Source organism: Oncorhynchus mykiss, chromosome 10, assembly GCF_013265735.2.
Source record: "Oncorhynchus mykiss isolate Arlee chromosome 10, USDA_OmykA_1.1, whole genome shotgun sequence".
Taxonomy (NCBI): Eukaryota; Metazoa; Chordata; class Actinopteri; order Salmoniformes; family Salmonidae; genus Oncorhynchus; species Oncorhynchus mykiss.
Window position 1 is genome coordinate 71,386,263 of NC_048574.1, and position 21,013 is coordinate 71,407,275.

The 21,013-nt window shown below is 42.8% G+C and overlaps 2 protein-coding genes across 6 annotated transcripts; both read right to left on the bottom strand.

Moving 5' to 3' along the window:
• Positions 1–1,479: 1,479 nt before the first annotated feature.
• Positions 1,480–12,635, bottom strand: LOC110518698. Its single transcript, XM_036989378.1, has 18 exons — positions 12,622–12,635; positions 12,137–12,577; positions 11,202–11,630; positions 10,452–10,892; positions 9,565–9,993; positions 8,815–9,255; positions 7,952–8,380; positions 7,214–7,654; positions 6,511–6,939; positions 5,764–6,204; positions 5,239–5,505; positions 4,865–5,122; positions 4,502–4,747; positions 4,003–4,260; positions 3,355–3,738; positions 3,001–3,270; positions 2,832–2,915; positions 1,480–2,684 (listed from the first exon to the last, which is right to left on the bottom strand). Exons 1-18 carry the CDS (start codon positions 12,633–12,635, stop codon positions 2,618–2,620), a joined length of 5,769 nt encoding a protein of 1,922 aa, XP_036845273.1. The 3' UTR covers positions 1,480–2,617.
• A 92-nt stretch (positions 12,636–12,727) lies between these two features.
• Positions 12,728–18,512, bottom strand: si:ch211-108d22.2. Of its 5 annotated transcripts, none has more exons than XM_036933846.1 (8): positions 18,223–18,511; positions 17,372–17,761; positions 16,137–17,206; positions 15,511–16,037; positions 15,006–15,272; positions 14,332–14,760; positions 13,625–14,053; positions 12,728–13,327 (listed from the first exon to the last, which is right to left on the bottom strand). In XM_036933846.1, exons 2-8 carry the CDS (start codon positions 17,706–17,708, stop codon positions 12,883–12,885), a joined length of 3,504 nt encoding a protein of 1,167 aa, XP_036789741.1. In that variant the 5' UTR covers positions 17,709–17,761; positions 18,223–18,511; the 3' UTR covers positions 12,728–12,882. The 5 variants fall into 5 exon arrangements, with proteins under 5 accessions (XP_036789741.1, XP_036789744.1, XP_036789740.1 ...); XM_036933849.1 differs by having other exon boundaries at positions 17,094–17,206; positions 18,223–18,508; XM_036933845.1 differs by having other exon boundaries at positions 15,511–17,206; positions 18,223–18,509.
• Positions 18,513–21,013: the final 2,501 nt, after the last annotated feature.

Consider the following 21,013-nt stretch of genomic DNA (forward strand, 5'->3'; position numbering starts at 1 on the left):
TTTTTACAAGGTGCAGGCCAAGCCATTCCATCAGACATTCAGAACGTGTCATCTGACAGCTAGATATACCTACTTACATTTTGGAAGCTAATAGGTTGCATTTAGTTAAAATATGAGACATAATAATTGTAATCAGAAGATAATATTAACATGTAAATATTATTGGTAACAGAATAAATATCAGAAGAATAACTGCAGATGAAATAATGCTGTAATTGAAAATCAGATTAAATGTAGGCTACTGCCATTTAATTTAAGAGCTAGAATATATTTTTTTGAGTACTTTGCCTTTCATCCAAGAGGTTATAGGTTCAAAACTCAACACTTCTGCTTTAGGTGATAAACATCGATGTCAGAATCCGAAGTGTAACGAATGTTAAGAAGTCTGTGGCTCTGGCGTTGTAGGTTTGAAACCAGTGCTGGCTCTCTATCATGGTTGCCTTAAAACTGAGCACTCTGTTGCTGAGCAAGTAAAGGCTGCTGGGGGTAAAGACTGCTGGGGGTAAAGGCTGCTGGGGGTAAAGGCTGCTGGGGGTAAAGGCTGCTGGGAGTAAAGGCTGCTGGGAGTAAAGGCTGCTGGGGGTACAGGCTGCTGGGGGTAAAGGCTGCTGGGGGTAAAGGCTGCTGGGGGTACAGGCTGCTGGGAGTAAAGGCTGCTGGGGGTACAGGCTGCTGGGGGTACAGGCTGCTGGGGGTACAGGCTGCTGGGGGTACAGGCTGCTGGGAGTAAAGGCTGCTGGGAGTAAAGGCTGCTGGGAGTAAAGGCTGCTGGGAGTAAAGGCTGCTGGGAGTACAGGCTGCTGGGAGTAAAGGCTGCTGGGGGTACAGGCTGCTGGGGGTACAGGCTGCTGGGGGTACAGGCTGCTGGGGGTACAGGCTGCTGGGGGTACAGGCTGCTGGGAGTAGCTGTGACACGTAAGATGGCTGTGCCTTGTTGGCCGGAAGAAAGCGATAAGTGGGGAGTGGTTCATCCTGGGATTCCCCCCTGCGGATATGGAACAGTAACCAGCAGTGGTTATGGAGGAAAAAGTAGACACTTTTGTTCCCGAACCACAGGATTAACCGGAGAAGGAATCCAATGCTTCTATCACCATCAGGTTAGTGCTACCAAAACCACATTGACCAGTCCAGGCTTGAATCTGTAACACCATGCTTCAAGGGCAAGAGCCACCAGCTACTTCACACGTGGAAAAGATCCCAGCATAAATCTGTGAAGGTAAAATGGGGCGGGACTAAAGGAATAAGCTAAAATCTTCGACCAACTAGTCTCATTGTACTAGTCTCATGTAGCCATACCTCCAAAATCACATTGTTGTCATGCTGGAGAATTGGAGAATTTTGTATGAGCCAAAACAGAATGGTCTGCTGGGTTCCAGCGGCTACATTTTGATTGGATGTTATATTTCAAGAAACCTCCCCCACATGCCCTTAAAAGGGAAGCTGCGTGTAATGTTCATCACAAGTCGATGAAGGCATTACAACTGCTCTACTAAATACATTTTATTATGATGTGTGTACATACAGCCTATGTTATACACCAGCGATTTCCTGGGCATCCTCACACACTGTTCCTCCTATGGCACTAGTGGCTACCTTTAGTGCTCCGCCAAAGCAAGGCAATTGATTGGTTTGACGTGTTGCGAGGCATCAATGGTTTCCACCCACTTGTAGCTACTTTCTGCCCTGAACTTCACCAGGGCTGCGTTCAGTATGTTTCTACGTTCTGAAACGGTTCAATTGAACGTAAACGGTGCTGTACTGAACAACCAGTTGAAAAATGGGGAGGGGTTGGGTTGTGGGTTGGAGAATGCTGTCAGCATGGCCACTGCCCTTTACAAATAAAAATATATGTAATTCATTGCTTCAAGCCACACCCACCAAACGTACCTCGAAGTCTGTTCAGGAACATTTCGGGGAAACGTGTCATTCAGTACAAAACGTTGCACAACATAGCAAACGTTCAAGAGAAGTCAACACATCTCTTGCTTCCTGAATAGGGAAGCTTGGTTCTCAACAGGGCTAGCCTGAGTAACAATACCATGAGGTTGACCTGCAACAAAACACTCATGTATTAAGTCTCCCACTGCAACTGTAGAACACATTCACATCAACCTGATAAATACTAGACTATAAAAGCACATATACAATCCATTCCTTCAGAAGGAATTTCACAAATTGTCAGATCACAAAAATCATCTAGTAAAAACGTTATACTACACATGTTCCTGTGTTTTTCAGAACCATGTAAGAGGTAAATAAAACTACACATTCCTATCCATTACACTCAGAACATTCCAGAGTTCTGGAGTCTCAACTATTTTTACAATACCTTAGTCCCCAAATCCCTGATGACATCACTTGCAGTTCTTCTGACACCATGATGAGGTCAGCTAAAAACTAAGGGTGTGTGGCTTTCATTCAATATTTAAGAATTGGTTAAAATTAGGATACGTTTAGTGTCCAGGTTAAGGTTGATGAGATGAGGCTTCGTAGCTACTACACCCATCTTCAACATCCATCTTCGCTTCCTCTACCTCTTCAACATCCATCTTCGCTTCCTCTACCTCTTCAACATCCATCTTCGCTTCCTCTGTCTGGACTTGGACCTGATGCTGCTTCACCAGATGTCAAACCTCTTGTCTGTCAGGAACGGACTTCTGTCCTTGATTCTGTTGCTGAAGAGCCTGTAGAGAAGAACACTATCATCATCATCATCATTATTAGTTTTAGAACATTACACTACAGACAACCACCATTAAATAGTTGCACCCAGAAAAAGAGACCATATGATCTCACGTGCACACACACACTGACATCACACACACACTCACCGTACGGTGCGGATTGAAGTGTTGGTGGAGACCAGTTGGAGAATTCTGTCGGTCAGAGCATCAGTGATGTCATTGTGACTCAGGCTAAAATACAGAAACAGGAAGAGAAGGATCAGACATTTGTCATGTAGTCACATGGACACACACACACAGAGTGAAACCCACTCACTCAAGGACTTCAACTTTGTGCAGGTGTGTGAGCAGGGGCTGTAGATGGCGGTCTGTGAGTTGGCAGTGGCTGAGGTCCAGTTCTGACAGCCCCTCTGAGTGTTCCAGAACCAGGGCCAGAGATCCACAGGCCTTTTGGTTCAGCCTGGTCTCACTGAGGTCCAGCTCCCCATCCAGGGCTCTGCACAGGGATACTGCGTTCCTCAGCACTCCCTCTTCAATCCCCTCACACACATGGTCCACCAGCTGAAGTAGCAGAGCTTTGCTGGGGCTGAGGGAACAATAACCAGAGATAACATTATGAGACAGCTCTAACTCATACTTTTCTAAACTAGTTTGTCCTTGTGTATCTAACCTCAGCTTGACAATATGCAGGATGGGAAGCAGCTCTCTCAGTGCTCCGTGCTCCACCTCACAGTCTTTAAGGATGAGCTGCACCTGGGGCTGGTTTCGGGACTGGTTCTGGGTCGGGTTCTGAACCAGCTGTGTGCTGTGCTGGCTCTGCTTCAGAACAGAGTTTATGGCCCTACAGTGGTCAGTGGTCAGACACAGCGCCTCCCCCTGGTCGTGAGCCGACAGGTCCACAGAGGAGGAGCAGGAGAAGTCCAACCTGTGCTGCAGAGCCCTGAGCAGCTCTGCTGCTGCTGTTGTTATTGCTGAAGGTGGTGATAGTGCCCCCTGCAGGATCTGAGAGGCAGCGCAGGAGTGGAGGAAACTCAGCAACAGCATCCTGTCAACACTGCAGGAGAGAGAGAGAGCGCGAGAGAGAGAGAGCGAGAGACAGGATTAGTTTCACACCAGCACACAATAAAAACACTGATAAAACACACTACAACTCTGTGATTCACGTCAACTCCCATGCATTCCCCTTCAATTCCAACCCTGAGGGTAAGGTAAGTAAGTGCATTACACTAAGGTTAGGGTTAGTGGTTAAAATGAGTCTGACAGTGTAAAGCATCACAGTTCTATCCATTCTAGAATGGTCAAAGAGTGCCAACGAAACCTGAGTTGGGAGACTCTGTCCAGAAGAGGCAGGATGCTCTCTATCTCCCCCGGTGGTATGGAGGTCCACAGCAGGTTGACTTTGACTTGGTGGCTGTGCTGCAGGGTGAAACACAGCGCAGTACAGTCCACTCTGTCCAGCTCTCTGCTGTTCAGGTTGATCCAATGGTCTGAAGACCTCAACAAACTGGACACACAGTCACTGGCTCTACTGTCATAGATCTGTCTGATGGTGGACTTCACAAAGCTGGAACTGAGCCTGCAGAAAGATGTAGAATGGATTGTCATGGTTGTGTTAAGGTTATAAAAAGGATAACTCACATAACAACTACCTGGGTAGAACACTAATAGTTGAAGTCTATCAATATTAAATAAAGATCAAACACCTCTTGAATATAACCCTAATGATAATACAGGGTATAACTCTAAATAATGTCACTGTAAAATATTTGTTTTCTTCTTTCTAAAACGTCTTTAAATATAAAATTAAGTTCACTCACCTCTTGAATATAACCCTTCCCAGAAAGGGGAAAAGATCTGAGATGTTCTTCTCTAGAAGCCTGTTCTTCCTGAGGTCCACTGTGATGTTGTGGGTTGAATGCTGCAGCAGAGAGAGAAGCACCTCCCAGTCCAGCCTACAGGAGGTCAGGTCTCCACCAACCTTCTCCAGGAACCACCGAGTCAAGTCCTTGTCCTGAGCTTCATACACAACTACAGCCAGCTGCTGCAGGGTGTCTGAGTGCAGTCTAGGAGGTTGGAACATAAAGGCAGTAAATAACACAAATATAAATAAGAACACATACATAAGTTACTACTTCTACTTATTGCTACCACTTTTTAAAAAACAACAGCTTCAAACTGACCTGAGAGTGAGAGGGCCTTGGTGACAAAGTAGTGTGATGAGAGAGTGACCCTGGATGCAGAAGTCAGTCAGGTCCAGACACTGCACCGTCCAGAGTCTCAGCAGGGACGCCACACTACTCAGAGCCCTGGATAACACTTTCTCTGGTGGCTGGCTGCTCTTTAGGACCAGGGAGAGCTCTGGGACAGTCAGTGGAGAACCCCCTCTCCCTGTCCTCCTAGCCAGTCTGGCCAGTCTCACTGCCATGCCCACATTCAGCCTGGAATAAAATAAAATAAACTCAAGCCACTTTTAAACAGAGAAACCTTGTCAGATAAAATGCACAATAAGAAATCAAACTAAATAGACCTGTAAAATCGAGCTTACAAAACATACCTGAGCTTGTGTAGCTGTGATACATGTGTGAAGAGAAGTGAGGCTCCTTTCAGAGAGATCTTGCTGGGGGTGAGAGTGAGGTCCACTCTGGAGGCACAGAGGCCAAGCACTCTCACCACAGACCTGCAGGTTTTCCTGGGTAACTGTCCTCCCAGTGACAGGGTGGAGCCCAAGGCCTGGAGGAGAGAGGCCAACTGCTGGGCATCCTCTCTGGACCTCACAGGGATGGATTCACACACACGCTGGAAGAACCTGTCAGAATCACAGCTGAAACAGCAGAACATGAGGGACACATGAAATCAAACGACAGTTAGAATACATGAATATTGAACTGTCGCATGGAAAAGTAATACCATGTGATGTTACAGAGAAAGTTACATAATATGCCATGACATAAAGTAATACAAGTTTTATAGATCAGGTATTCTGAGTAAACATTGAGGTTTCATGTTACAAGATTTCATAAAGACACATCACTATTAGCATCACATAATCACTAACCACATACATTATGTTCAGACTCACCTCAGCTGTGAGATGTAGGGCAGACACTGAAGGAAACTCCTCACTTCACTCTCTTCATCTGACCAGCCTTTCAGCTCTACTGGTTTCTTCTCTGGTTGGAGTTTCAGCACTTCTAGGAGGAGGGAGGCCTTTCTCTCTGAGAGGTCTATGGACCAGACTGCAGGAGCTGACTGGTAAACTGTCTGTAATGTTGGAAGGACACTCCTGCCTGTTTGAGTCTCATAGTCCTTCACATGTGAATACAGATCCAGCAGGAAATCACATTGAAACGACTCATCAAAATCATCCCCGTCACAGAAAGGGAAGGTTCTGTAAATACACACTGATGACACCAGCTTCAGTGTCTTCTCTCCTGACTGCTCCTCCCACTCTGCTGCTTGAGACAGGAGACCCACCAGGAACTTGATCAGCTTTGAGATATCAGACCACCATGGACAGAAACTGCAACAAGGACAGTAACAGCTGATTCAGACATGGATGGACACGTGAAACCAGTCATTGCTAAAATATATATGAAGTAGTTATACATTTACATAAATGTACTTCTGATTTATGAAAAAATATATAATTTTAGAGAAATTAACAATATCTATGTGTGACATTTCCTAATGCAACATGTTCATTCAGGAAATCTGAGTATAAATGTTACCAGATTCACCAACATTTGAACTTTTATATTTACCAGGTTTCTAAAAGACAATCACTAGCATCACATAATCACTAACCACCACACATGTTCAGACTCACCTCAGCTGTGAGATGTAGGGCAGACACTGAAGGAAACACCTCACTTCACTCTCTTCATCTGACCAGCCTTTCAGCTCTACTGATTTCTTCTCTGGTTGGAGTTTCAGCACTTCTAGGAGGAGGGAGACCTTTCTCTCTCTGAGGTCTATGGACCAGACTGCAGGAGCTGACTGGTAAACTGTCTGTAATGCTGGAAGGACACTCCTGCCTGTTTGAGTCTCATAGTCCTTCACATGAGAGTACAGATCCAGTAGGAGATCCCATTTCCGACCCTGATAAACTTCAGACAGTGACAACACTTTCTCTACAGTTGTTTGTATGGTTTCTCTCTCATGGAGGGCTGCTTGAAGACACAGATTCAGTAGGAATGTCTTCTCTCTCTTTCTCCACTCTTCAGGGGATCCTATCTGATCCTGTGGTGGAGCAAACCTGAACAGTGTAACATTAAAGAGATGAAGAAAGTGTTGGATGGAGGATATGAATTTTGAATGGTTACATTATAGTAGATAAAGTACAACTATCTCTCTGCACTCATCATGCACTTCAATTGTTCCGTAGACTACAAAGTAAGATTGCATCTTTTCAAAACAGTATGTGTATACTTAGCATATTAGGCTAATGCAGAAAGCTACAAACAAACCTCTCTGAAGGGAAATAAAGGGACAGACAACTACAATCCATGAACTGTACTGATTCAACTCACCTCAGCTGTGAGATGTAGGGCAGACACTGAAGGAAACTCCTCACTTCACTCTCTTCATCTGACCAGCCTTTCAGCTCTACTGATTTCTTCTCTGGTTGGAGTTTCAGCACTTCTAGGAGGAGGGAGACCTTTCTCTCTGAGAGATCTATGAACCAGACTGCAGGAGCTGGCTGGTAAACTGGCTGTAATGCTGGAAGGACACTCCTGCCTGTTTGAGTCTCATAGTCCTTCACATGTGAATACAGATCCAGCAGGAGATCCCATTGAAACGACTCATCAAAATAAACCTCGTCACAGAAAGGGAAGGTTCTGTAAGTACACACTGATGACACCAGCTTCAGTGTCTTCTCTCCTGACTGCTCCTCCCACTCTGCTGCTTGAGACAGGAGACCCACCAGGAACTTGATCAGCTTTGAGGGATCAGACCACCATGGACAGAAACTGCAACAAGGACAGTAACAGCTGATTCAGACATGGATGGACACATGAAACCAGTCATCACTAAAATATATATGAAGTAGTTATACATTTACAGAATGTGCTTCTGTTTTATGAAAAATATATAATTTTAGATAGACATTGTTAATTCATGTGACATTTTGTATGTCCATTCAGGAAATCTGAGTATAAATGTTACCAGATTCACCAACACTTGAACTTTTATATTTACCAGGTTTCTAAAAGACAATAATCATTAGCATCACATAATCACTAACCACCACACATGTTCAGACTCACCTCAGCTGTGAGATGTAGGGCAGACACTGAAGGAAACTCCTCACTTCACTCTCTTCATCTGACCAGCCTTTCAGCTGTACTGGTTTCTTCTCTGGTTGGAGTTTCAGCACTTCTAGGAGGAGGGAGACCATTCTCTTTCTGAGGTCTATGGACCAGACTGCAGGAGCTGACTGGTAAACTGGCTGTAATGCTGGAAGGACACTCCTGCCTGTTTGAGTCTCATAGTCCTTCACATGAGAATACAGATCCAGCAGGAGCTCCCATTTCTGATTGTGATAAACTTCAGACAGTGACAACACTTTCCCTACAGTTGTTTGTATGGTTTCTCTCTCATGGAGGGCTGCTTGAAGACACAGATTCAGTAGGAATGTCTTCTCTCTCTTTCTCCACTCTTCAGGGGATCTTCTCTGATACTGTGGTGGAGTAAAACTGCATGAACAGTTTAACATCAAATAGATGAATATGTGAGATATAATCTGCATTTCAGACGGTCACATTATAGCAGGTCAAATAACATGACTGTCTTTCTAAACTCATCATCCACTTCAACTGTTCCTTATAATCATCACCACAAAGTAAGACTGTATCTTTCTAAACTCATCATCCACTTCAACTGTTCCTTATAATCATCACCACAAAGTAAGATTGTATCTTTCCAAAACAGTATGTGTATGTTTAGCATATTCGGTTGTTACGAACAAACTTCCTTTTAAAAAGGGAAATACAGGGACAGACAACAATCTCTGAGCTGTACTGATCCAACTCACCTGAGCTGTACTGATCCAACTCACCTGAGCTGTACTGATCCAACTCACCTGAGCTGTACTGATCCAACTCACCTGAGCTGTACTGATCCAACTCACCTCAGCTGTGAGATGTAAGGCAGACACTGAAGGAAACTCCTCACTTCACTCTCTTCATCTGACCAGCCTTTCAGCTGTACTGGTTTCTTCTCTGGTTGGAGTTTCAGCACTTCTAGGAGGAGGGAGGCCTTTCTCTCTGAGAGGTCTATGGACCAGACTGCAGGAGCTGACTGGTAAAGTGGTCTCAATGATGGAAGGACACTCCTGCCTGTTTTAGTCTCATAGTCCTCCACATGTGAGTACAGATCCAGCAGGAGATCACATTGAAACCACTTATCCTCATCATCCCTGTCACAGAAAGGGAAGGTTCTGTAAGTACACACTGATGACACCAGCTTCAGTGTCTTCTCTCCTGACTGCTCCTCCCACTCTGCTGCTTGAGACAGGAGACCCACCAGGAACTTGATCAGCTTTGAGATATCAGACCACCATGGACAGAAACTGCAACAAGGACAGTAACAGCTGATTCAGACATGGATGGACACATGAAACCAGTCATTGCTAAAATATATATGAAGTAGTTATACATTTACATAAATGTACTTCTGATTTATGAAAAAATATATAATTTTAGAGAAATTAACTATATCTATGTGTGACATTTCTTAATGCAACATGTTCATTCAGGAAATCTGAGTATAAATGTTACCAGATTTACAAACATTTGAACTTTTATATTTACCAGGTTTCTAAAAGACAATAATCACTAGCATCACATAATCACTAACCACCACACATGTTCAGACTCACCTCAGCTGTGAGATGTAGGGCAGACACTGAAGGAAACTCCTCACTTCACTCTCTTCATCTGACCAGTCCCACAGCTCTACTGATTTCTTCTCTGGTTGGAGTTTCAGCACTTCTAGGAGGAGGGAGACGTTTCTCTTTCTGAGATCTATGAACCAGACTGCAGGAGCTGGCTGGTAAAGTGGCTGTAATGCTGGAAGGACACTCCTGCCTGTTTTAGTCTCATAGTCCTTCACGTGAGAGTACAGATCCAGCAGGAGATCCCATTTCCGACCCTGATAAACTTCAGACAGTGACAACACTTTCCCTACAGTTGTTTGTATGGTTTCTCTCTCATGGAGGGCTGCTTGAAGACACAGATTCAGTAGGAATGTCTTCTCTCTCTTTCTCCACTCTTCAGGGGATCTTCTCTGATACTGTGGTGGAGTAAAACTGCATGAACAGTTTAACAACAAATAGATGAATATGTGAGATATAATCTGCATTTCAGACGGTCACATTATAGCAGGTCAAATAACATGACTATCTTTCTAAACTCATCATCCACTTCAACTGTTCCTTATAATCATCACCACAAAGTAAGACTGTATCTTTCTAAACTCATCATCCACTTCAACTGTTCCTTATAATCATCACCACAAAGTAAGATTGTATCTTTCCAAAACAGTATGTGTATGTTTAGCATATTCGGTTGTTACGAACAAACTTCCTTTTAAAAAGGGAAATACAGGGACAGACAACAATCTCTGAGCTGTACTGATCCAACTCACCTGAGCTGTACTGATCCAACTCACCTGAGCTGTACTGATCCAACTCACCTGAGCTGTACTGATCCAACTCACCTGAGCTGTACTGATCCAACTCACCTGAGCTGTACTGATCCAACTCACCTCAGCTGTGAGATGTAAGGCAGACACTGAAGGAAACTCCTCACTTCACTCTCTTCATCTGACCAGCCTTTCAGCTGTACTGGTTTCTTCTCTGGTTGGAGTTTCAGCACTTCTAGGAGGAGGGAGGCCTTTCTCTCTGAGAGGTCTATGGACCAGACTGCAGGAGCTGACTGATAAAGTGGTCTCAATGATGGAAGGACACTCCTGCCTGTTTTAGTCTCATAGTCCTCCACATGTGAGTACAGATCCAGCAGGAGATCACATTGAAACCACTCATCCTCATCATCCCCGTCACAGAAAGGGAAGGTTCTGTAAGTACACACTGATGATACCAGCTTCAGTGTCTTCTCTCCTGACTGCTCCTCCCACTCTACTGCTTGAGACAGGAGACCCACCAGGAACTTGATCAGCTTTGAGATATCAGACCACCATGGACAGAAACTGCAACAAGGACAGTAACAGCTGATTCAGACATGGATGAACACGTGAAACCAGTCATCACTAAAATATATATGAAGTAGTTATACATTTACATAAATGTACTTCTGATTTATGAAAAAATATATAATTTTAGAGAAATTAACTATATCTATGTGTGACATTTCTTAATGCAACATGTTCATTCAGGAAATCTGAGTATAAATGTTACCAGATTCACCAACATTTGAACTTTTATATTTACCAGGTTTCTAAAAGACAATAATCACTAGCATCACATAATCACTAACCACCACACATGTTCAGACTCACCTCAGCTGTGAGATGTAGGGCAGACACTGAAGGAAACTCCTCACTTCACTCTCTTCATCTGACCAGTCCCACAGCTCTACTGATTTCTTCTCTGGTTGGAGTTTCAGCACTTCAAGGAGGAGGGAAGCCTTTCTCTCTGAGAGGTCTATGGACCAGACTGCAGGAGCTGACTGGTAAACTGGCTGTAATGCTGGAAGGACACTCCTGCCTGTTTTAGTCTCATAGTCCTTCACGTGAGAGTACAGATCCAGCAGGAGATCCCATTTCCGACCCTGATAAACTTCAGACAGTGACAACACTTTCCCTACAGTTGTTTGTATGGTTTCTCTCTCATGGAGGGCTGCTTGAAGACACAGATTCAGTAGGAATGTCTTCTCTCTCTTTCTCCACTCTTCAGGGGATCTTCTCTGATACTGTGGTGGAGTAAAACTGCATGAACAGTTTAACAACAAATAGATGAATATGTGAGATATAATCTGCATTTCAGATGGTCACATTATAGCAGGTCAAATAACATGACTATCTTTCTAAACTCATCATCCACTTCAACTGTTCCTTATAATCATCACCACAAAGTAAGACTGTATCTTTCTAAACTCATCATCCACTTCAACTGTTCCTTATAATCATCACCACAAAGTAAGATTGTATCTTTCCAAAACAGTATGTGTATGTTTAGCATATTCGGTTGTTACGAACAAACTTCCTTTTTAAAAGTGAAATACAGGGACAGACAACAATCCCTGAGCTGTACTGATCCAACTCACCTGAGCTGTACTGATCCAACTCACCTGAGCTGTACTGATCCAACTCACCTGAGCTGTACTGATCCAACTCACCTGAGCTGTACTGATCCAACTCACCTGAGCTGTACTGATCCAACTCACCTGAGCTGTACTGATCCAACTCACCTGAGCTGTACTGATCCAACTCACCTCAGCTGTGAGATGTAAGGCAGACACTGAAGGAAACTCCTCACTTCACTCTCTTCATCTGACCAGCCTTTCAGCTGTACTGGTTTCTTCTCTGGTTGGAGTTTCAGCACTTCTAGGAGGAGGGAGGCCTTTCTCTCTGAGAGGTCTATGGACCAGACTGCAGGAGCTGACTGATAAAGTGGTCTCAATGATGGAAGGACACTCCTGCCTGTTTTAGTCTCATAGTCCTCCACATGTGAGTACAGATCCAGCAGGAGATCACATTGAAACCACTCATCCTCATCATCCCCGTCACAGAAAGGGAAGGTTCTGTAAGTACACACTGATGATACCAGCTTCAGTGTCTTCTCTCCTGACTGCTCCTCCCACTCTACTGCTTGAGACAGGAGACCCACCAGGAACTTGATCAGCTTTGAGATATCAGACCACCATGGACAGAAACTGCAACAAGGACAGTAACAGCTGATTCAGACATGGATGGACACGTGAAACCAGTCATTGCTAAAATATATATGAAGTAGTTATACATTTACATAAATGTACTTCTGATTTATGAAAAAATATATAATTTTAGAGAAATTAACTATATCTATGTGTGACATTTCTTAATGCAACATGTTCATTCAGGAAATCTGAGTATAAATGTTACCAGATTCACCAACATTTGAACTTTTATATTTACCAGGTTTCTAAAAGACAATAATCACTAGCATCACATAATCACTAACCACCACACATGTTCAGACTCACCTCAGTTGTGAGATGTAGGGCAGACACTGAAGGAAACTCCTCACTTCACTCTCTTCATCTGACCAGTCCCACAGCTCTACTGATTTCTTCTCTGGTTGGAGTTTCAGCACTTCTAGGAGGAGGGAGACGTTTCTCTTTCTGAGATCTATGAACCAGACTGCAGGAGCTGGCTGGTAAAGTGGCTGTAATGCTGGAAGGACACTCCTGCCTGTTTTAGTCTCATAGTCCTCCACATGTGAGTACAGATCCAGCAGGAGATCACATTGAAACCACTCATCCTCATCATCCCCGTCACAGAAAGGGAAGGTTCTGTAAGTACACACTGATGATACCAGCTTCAGTGTCTTCTCTCCTGACTGCTCCTCCCACTCTGCTGCTTGAGACAGGAGACCCACCAGGAACTTGATCAGCTTTGAGGGATCAGACCACCATGGACAGAAACTGCAACAAGGACAGTAACAGCTGATTCAGACATGGATGGACACATGAAACCAGTCATCACTAAAATATATGTGAAGTAGTTATACATTTATATAATGCACTTTTGTTTATATTATTTTAGAGAAATTCAAAATATATATGTGTGACATTTCTTAATGCAACATGTTCATTCAGGAAATCTGAGTATAAATGTTACCAGATTCACAAAATTTTTTACTTTTATATTTACCAGGTTTCTAAAAGACAATAATCACTAGCATCACATAATCACTAACCACCACACATGTTCAGACTCACCTCAGTTGTGAGATGTAGGGCAGACACTGAAGGAAACTCCTCACTTCACTCTCTTCATCTGACCAGTCCCACAGCTCTACTGATTTCTTCTCTGGTTGGAGTTTCAGCACTTCAAGGAGGAGGGAAGCCTTTCTCTCTGAGAGGTCTATGCACCAGACTGCAGGAGCTGACTGGTAAACTGTCTGTAATGCTGGAAGGACACTCCTGCCTGTTTGAGTCTCATAGTCCTTCACGTGAGAGTACAGATGCAGCAGGAGCTCCCATTTCTGATCGTGATAAACTTCAGACAGTGACAACACTTTCTCTACAGTTGTTTGTATGGTTTCTCTCTCATGGAGGGCTGCTTGAAGACACAGATTCAGTAGGAATGTCTTCTCTCTCTTTCTCCACTCTTCAGGGGATCCTATCTGATCCTGTGGTGGAGCAAACCTGAACAAACAGTGTAACATTAAAGAGATGAAGAAAGTGTTGGATGGAGGATATGAATTTTGAATGGTTACATTATAGTAGATAAAGTACAACTATCTCTCTGCACTCATCATGCACTTCAATTGTTCCGTAGACTACAAAGTAAGATTGCATCTTTTCAAAACAGTATGTGTATACTTAGCATATTAGGCTAATGCAGAAAGCTACAAACAAACCTCTCTAAAGGGAAATAAAGGGACAGACAACTACAATCCATGAACTGTACTGATTCAACTCACCTCAGTTGTGAGATGTAGGGCAGACACTGAAGGAAACTCCTCACTTCACTCTCTTCATCTGACCAGCCTTTCAGCTCTACTGATTTCTTCTCTGGTTGGAGTTTCAGCACTTCTAGGAGGAGGGAGACCTTTCTCTCTGAGAGATCTATGAACCAGACTGCAGGAGCTGGCTGGTAAAGTGGTCTCAATGATGGAAGGATACTTCTGCCTGCTTGTTTCCTATTGTACTTCACATGTGAGTACAGATCCAGCAAGATGTCATATCTTTCAGTTTGATACACAGAGAACAGTGACAGCAGTGTGTTCACAGCACCCTGGAACGTTTCTCTGTGACATAATCCTGCTTGTAGACACAAATCTAGTAGGACTGCTTTCTCTTCTTTCTCTAGTTTTTCAGGGGATTCTCTCTGATCTTGTAGTGGGGTAAAACTGAACCCTAAAGCATAAGAAAGTCTTTGTTTAGATACTGTAAATACAGGTAGAAAGTGACTGCCTCTTTTACAGGCTAAATGCTGTTGCCATGTGTCTATCTTGTTGTATTGTTGCAGTGACTTCTTTGTCTAGATATTAACCTCTTGATATTTACATTGACAACCTATGTTTTTAATCGACTTAAATGAATTAATAGTCACAAAGACATTGAATAAATATGTACTGGCAGTGTAAACACTCACTGGAGTTTGTTGATATGTGTTAAACACTTTAAAATGGTCTTGCTGAGAGCCTCACTGAGAAGAGTTCTCCGATCCCAGTGTAGACAGAGGTTAACCCTCTCTAGGCTCTGCTTCATCACTTCTTCTGCTCTCACAAAAACTCGTCTTTCACCCTGGAATGGAAGGTGCAACTCATTTCCACAGAGCCCAAGTAAGCTAGTGAAGTCAATGTCTGCCTCACTGCGCAGCAAAGTTGTCCAGAGTTGACACAGCATTGATGGGTCAGATCTATGATCATAAAAGGGTTTTAAAATAGAGTTTATTATAATTACATTTGTCAAAAAGTTTCAAAGTAGCATGAAACAGAGGTGTTTATAACTCAGTATCTGAGTGGAGGTAGAATACAACATTTAAATGTATCATGTTTAGGATAAGGTTAGCCTTATCCTCATTTTATTGACTAGTTAATTGGAAATAAATTGGTGCATTAGATAACTAAATTACACAAATACATAACAAATATTACCTGAGATATCGGACGTTCTTCAGAGAGCCCAGTATCAGCCTTAGTCCTTGGTCTGACACAGTGCAGCTGTTCAGGTCCAAGTCAACCTTTCTCTCTGCAGACTGACTGATCATATAGGAGACTGCACAGCACTGGTGAGGATCAAGATGTTCTTCATCCAGGTCTAGAGTGTAGTCCAGTTTGTCCAGAAGAAGCAAACAGGCCTCAGTAGACTGAGATTCATACAAGCACTGACATAAAAACAGAAGATCTCTCTCAAACTCAGGAGCACCACCTTCTGCATGATCTTGGTTTGTTTGAAGTGGAAGAAATGTGTTTACCACTTCCTTGAAGAACCAATCTGATGTCTTCTTGATCTGTTGAGCTGGAACTAGACCATTTACCAATCGAATATTCCTCTCATTCAGAAGCCCACACATGAAAGGAACCATGTGTTTTGTGTGTTTCCATTCTTCAGTCTGGCACTTCTGTAGAACATCTCTGATTTTGTCTGGATTCTGTAAGAGCCAAAGGGCACCAAAGAACTCCTGCATTGTGTAATGGAGAAATGCAGAGTAAGTGTCTGATACTGTGGGCTCAACCATAATCATAAGAGCCCTCAAGAAAGAAAACTGGACACTGCTTACTTCGTAGCTCAGTTCTGTCAAGTTCATCGTTTTTTGCTGTGTTGCATCGAAAGCCATTTCTGCTAAAGACAATATTCTTTCTCTGTTTTCTGCGAGACACTTGTCGAGATCATTCATCTGTTTGCCACTGTGTTTTAGGATGCAGTAACGGAGGATGTTGATGTACATCTTAGTTGTAGGCCATGGCTGCTTAGAAGCCTCTTGGGTGGAATAATACATGCAGGCAACCACCATCAATGCATACATCGGGACATGGCACAGACTGAACAACTCTAGGTTGTTTAACACAATGCTCAAGGAATCATGGTTTGGCGTAGGGTTAGGCTCAGCACTCAACATCTTTGTTAAGTAAGCCCGGATGGACTCATTACTGAACCCTTTCACCTCCACTCTGAACGAGAGCCAGTCTGTCAGGAAGTCTCCTGATGGAACCTCTGGTCTGCATGTGATCACAATCTTTGCATCAAGGAGGAGGTCCTTGTCCACAAGTTTCTTTATCACCGAATGAGAGGAGAGGTCTGTGATTCCATCAAAAATGATGACAACGTTTTCAGAGTTCTTCTTAATATCCTGTAACACTTCTTCTCTACTTTCTTCTGGCTCACTGTACATGTTAAAGAGAAGGTCCTCCAGTCTCATGGGATGTGTGCTGGGTGAAATGTCTCTCACATCAAAGTAAAACATGTAATCTAGTTCTCTGTGATCTTTCTGTGCCCAGAGGTTCAACATTTGATGGGCGACTGCTGTCTTTCCAATTCCAGGTTTTCCAACTAAGAGGATCCTTCTCTTGGGTGTTTTAAGCAGGTCAGTCGGGGATGTTTCCTGTTTGGCCACGGGGATGAAGCTCTTTAGCTTTTTAGGGCGAGCTTTCTTGCATCTTTTGCTCTTCGTTTCGATTTTAGAGAGAGATGAAGGCACGTCTGTATCTAACACAAGAGGAGTGTAAGAGAAAGTCACCTCATTTCTACACCTCTCTGGTAGGAGACTACAGCTTTGTCTCCATGCAGCCTCTGTGATCTTTCGAGCTTTACATTTCAGCTGTGACTGATATCTGTGACAGGGTTTTGAACCTAAAATAATGATACAAAGGAAAAGCGAGAGTAAATGCACTGTGCCAACAGAAACCCTGTCCACAGTAAGCTAAATCAAACACACCTAAAAAAATAAATATTTTCTGCCCAGCCAATTGTATACTATGTACTGGATACTAATTGTATAATATAATAATCACTTTCCAACAAGGTAGTCTGACATCTCTGGGTCTTCCTTGAAGGGGAAGCAGCTGATCCATTGCTGTAAGTCAGCGTTGTCTAAGGTCCTCTTCCTTGTGATGTCTAGAATCATCAGTAACTCGTAGCATGCAGCTTCTCCTTTGGCCGTGACCCAGTCCAGTATTTTTCTGGTTTGGTCAAAACGGTCAACTTCTGCCTGAATTTTACTGACTTCCTCCTCCTGAAGAACCTTGCGCTGGAACAGGTTTTCCACAATGAGGGACAGATTCTGGAGCCTTTCAACAAGGAGTCTCCTTCCATTTTGAATGTACTCTAAAGCGGATTGCCTTGTACAAGCCATGTCACCGGGTGTGATTCTGCCCCATCACTGGTATGTCACAACATGAAGGATATCTAGAAGATAGTATATAGTCAGTCAATAGTCGAACAGTCAAATAATGAGGTTTATTTACTCAAAAAAATCTTCTATTTTGAAAAAACATACCCCAACTGAATGTCAATTTATCAATTTATCTATGTGTTAAAACAGGCTTATATTTGGGGTTTTGATTTGGTTCGAACATTGATGTATGACAGTTAAACTATGGTCATTGGGCATGTATTAATCTCTGTTAACCCAGAAGTAAATCCCGCACTTGTGTTTACACATATTAGAAATGGAGAATTCCGCAGCAGGACCAACTCATGGAAAGAGCAGTTGTCTTTAATGTATATGTTCCATGGGTATATAGCCACAAACTTGCCAAATAATTCGCATTTAATAGTTAAAACAAATAGGTAGTAGGACAAAGGCTGGGCACAGCAGATCATGTGTTGGTTTCACAACCCGTTATCGATTGTTAGAAAAGCCTTACCTTGTCCCCAAAATCTTTCTCGCGTCGTATTTCAGTGAGCTCGTGTAGCTTTAGCTATTTGTACTTTCACTTATACTTCGGCGTATAAAAACATTATTTGGGCGACGTTTGGCTACTAAACGTGGTGTTGTTGTATCACTAAAACTGCGCGCGTTGGTTTTAAAAACTAATACAGAGAAGAAATGAGATAGGGGGTGAGTAGATAAGAGAGGGGTGAGAGGAAAGAGAGAGAAAAACAGTACATGCCAGGGTTGACTTCACAAGTGCATAGCGTAGCACAATGTTTTGCAACGAAAACGAGCGTTTCTCAGGTTAGTCCCGCCCCGTTTCTGCCCGTTTATTTCCGTTTGGATCTTAATGAATACACCCCACTTTAGATCCGGAATGTGAGCGAACGGCCGAGTGAACGTCGAACATCAAAACAACGTCCTAAAAAGCCCACCGAGTTCATGAGCTGGTCAAAAAAAATCTCCATAGACAGTATATTAGGCCTACCCAGATATCCTGAAAGTGAATTCTGAGCAGAATTCTGCATTTAAATTGGACAATTATGTAATTACATGATAACATTAATATGTGGCCTAACTAAGACAACACATAGGCTAAGTGTAGGGTACCTGCCATAAGTATTCAGTAAAATGAATCCTTCCTCCTCCTCTATGACAGATCCAGCCTCTCCAACCTAGTGTGTGTGTGTGTTGGGTACAGCAGAAGAAACATTGCCATCTTGTGTGGATAATAAAGTATTTTTCTTCTCCTATACAAGTTAAACATTAGAATTATTCAGTACAGATTCCCCCAGACCAGTCATGTCTGATCAGTGCATTGAAGAAGGATGGATAGCCTGGCTACCTATTCACATTGCTCCGACCAACTGACATTTCTTCTCTAAGATGAGTATGGATTTGCCACCCTAGAACGCAAACTCATTCTGACTGTTCTGATTGGTTCCAGAAACCAACGGGATGGGCCAGAACTAGCCTACAAATTGACAATTTCAGACCACAGTTAGATTACCCTAAATTTGACTGGTCCCCCAGGAAGACATGCTGACGTCATGGTAACACTCCTCTTCTCCCCTCTTTCCTCTCTTTCCTCTCATCCCTTTCTCTTCACCTCTCTCTGCTTTCTTCTCTGTTTGCATTAGTTTTCAAAACCAAAGTGCCCAATTACAAGGATCTGTCCAGAAACAACCCCTAGCCTAGCGCCTAGACACTTCTCCCCTAACCCATATCCCCTAGACACCAGTGTAGATCTAAGAGCATTGTACAGACGTTAGAGATATCTTGCTAACACTAATTCAATCCCTTTAGATCTACACTAGTGTCTAAAATGATGTCAGGCCCAGTGGGGAAGAAGGGAAGGTGTACGTCCCAAATGGCACCTTATTCCCTGCACAGGGCTCTGGTAAAAAAGTAGTGCACTGGAAAGGGAATAGTGCACCTTTTGGGACTCATTCCAAGGGGTTGTGGTTAGAGATTGTTTTTAGACTGAGTTCCACATGGTGCCTTCCTCTAAGACGATTTGTCACAAAACGATGCGTCTGAAAATGTAAACAGAAAATAAAGACGTCAACGAAAACCCAACTTAACAGAAATCCCCACTAGACAGTAATTATTACAATACAAACATTTAGAAAAATTAACCAGGGTTCTTTTTTCTTCTCCTCATTCCTCCTTTTCTATATAACATGTCAGACCGTGTATTCCAAATAGCACCCTATTCCCCTTATAGTGCACTACTTTTGACCAGGGCCAAAAAGCACCCTCTAGTGAAGTGGAGCGTTTCTTTACAGTTAAATTAGGGTTGTAAAATTCCTCTAACAAACATTTTTGTCAAGTCATTTAGCCTAATTAATGACTGATCAGGCTACATGCATTGGATTCCCAATCATCTGCAGAGCCACACTATTGGCTGCTGTCAGCCCTCCTCTCTGGTTGTGACTAGATGGAGTACAGCTACGACCGGATCTTACTTTTCGTTACAGGTTAGGAGAGCAATGTAACTAACCCTAACCTTAACCTCAGTCTCCTAACCTTCTACGTTAATTCTCCTAACCTGCTGCATAAGTTCTCCTAACCTGCTACGAAAAAGTCACTTCTGACTAGGTGGAATACATAACTGGAGATGAAAACTAGGTTACAAATGTTATGTTCTGAGGCAGTTGTCATTCATTCATTTGTTGTATTTGTATTATTCATTATATTCAACAACCTTCTATTTAAATAGCATAGTAATTATTTGAATATTGTAGTTCATGATACAAAACAATGTTTATTTCATGTCAAGACAACTGTGAATATAACAACAACAAAATTCTTCCCACATTAATCCCATTTCAACTTTCAATCATTTGACCGTTAAACATTTGGGTATGAATCATTTGGGCATGAATCATTTGGGCATGAATCATTTGGGCATGAATCATTTGGGTATGAATAATTTGGGCATGAATAATTTGGGCATGAATCATTTGTGTATGAATAATTTGGGCATGAATCATTTGGGCATGATCATTTGGGCATGAATCATTTGGGCATGAATCATTTGACTCTAATATGCAACACATATATTAGCAGCAGGTTTAAGGGGAGAGAGTCAGTATAGTGCAATAAGCCAAAGTAAACGTAGTTTATAACAATAGAGAAACCATTAAAAAGCAAAGCAATACATTCCTATTGACCAGCAATGGAGGCAAATCTCTACTAAGACTGAAATTAAGAATGGACAGTCTTAGACAAGAAAACATTTATGAACAGGTGGATATACATTTTTGTTTTATAATGTCCTA

Coding starts and splice junctions, on each gene's coding strand:
- LOC110518698 (XM_036989378.1), bottom strand. Junction 4,748..4,864: donor CAAGGCCCTCTCACTCTCAG/GTCAGTTTGAAG, acceptor CCAACCTCCTAG/ACTGCACTCAGACACCCTGC. Junction 3,739..4,002: donor GACAGAGTCTCCCAACTCAG/GTTTCGTTGGCA, acceptor TCTCTCCTGCAG/TGTTGACAGGATGCTGTTGC.
- si:ch211-108d22.2 (XM_036933845.1), bottom strand. CDS start 17,708: ATGGCTTGTACAAGGCAATCCGCTTTAGAGTACATTCAAAATGGAAGG. Junction 15,273..15,510: donor AAGAACGTCCGATATCTCAG/GTAATATTTGTT, acceptor TTATGATCATAG/ATCTGACCCATCAATGCTGT. Junction 14,054..14,331: donor CCCTACATCTCACAACTGAG/GTGAGTTGAATC, acceptor CTGTTTGTTCAG/GTTTGCTCCACCACAGGATC.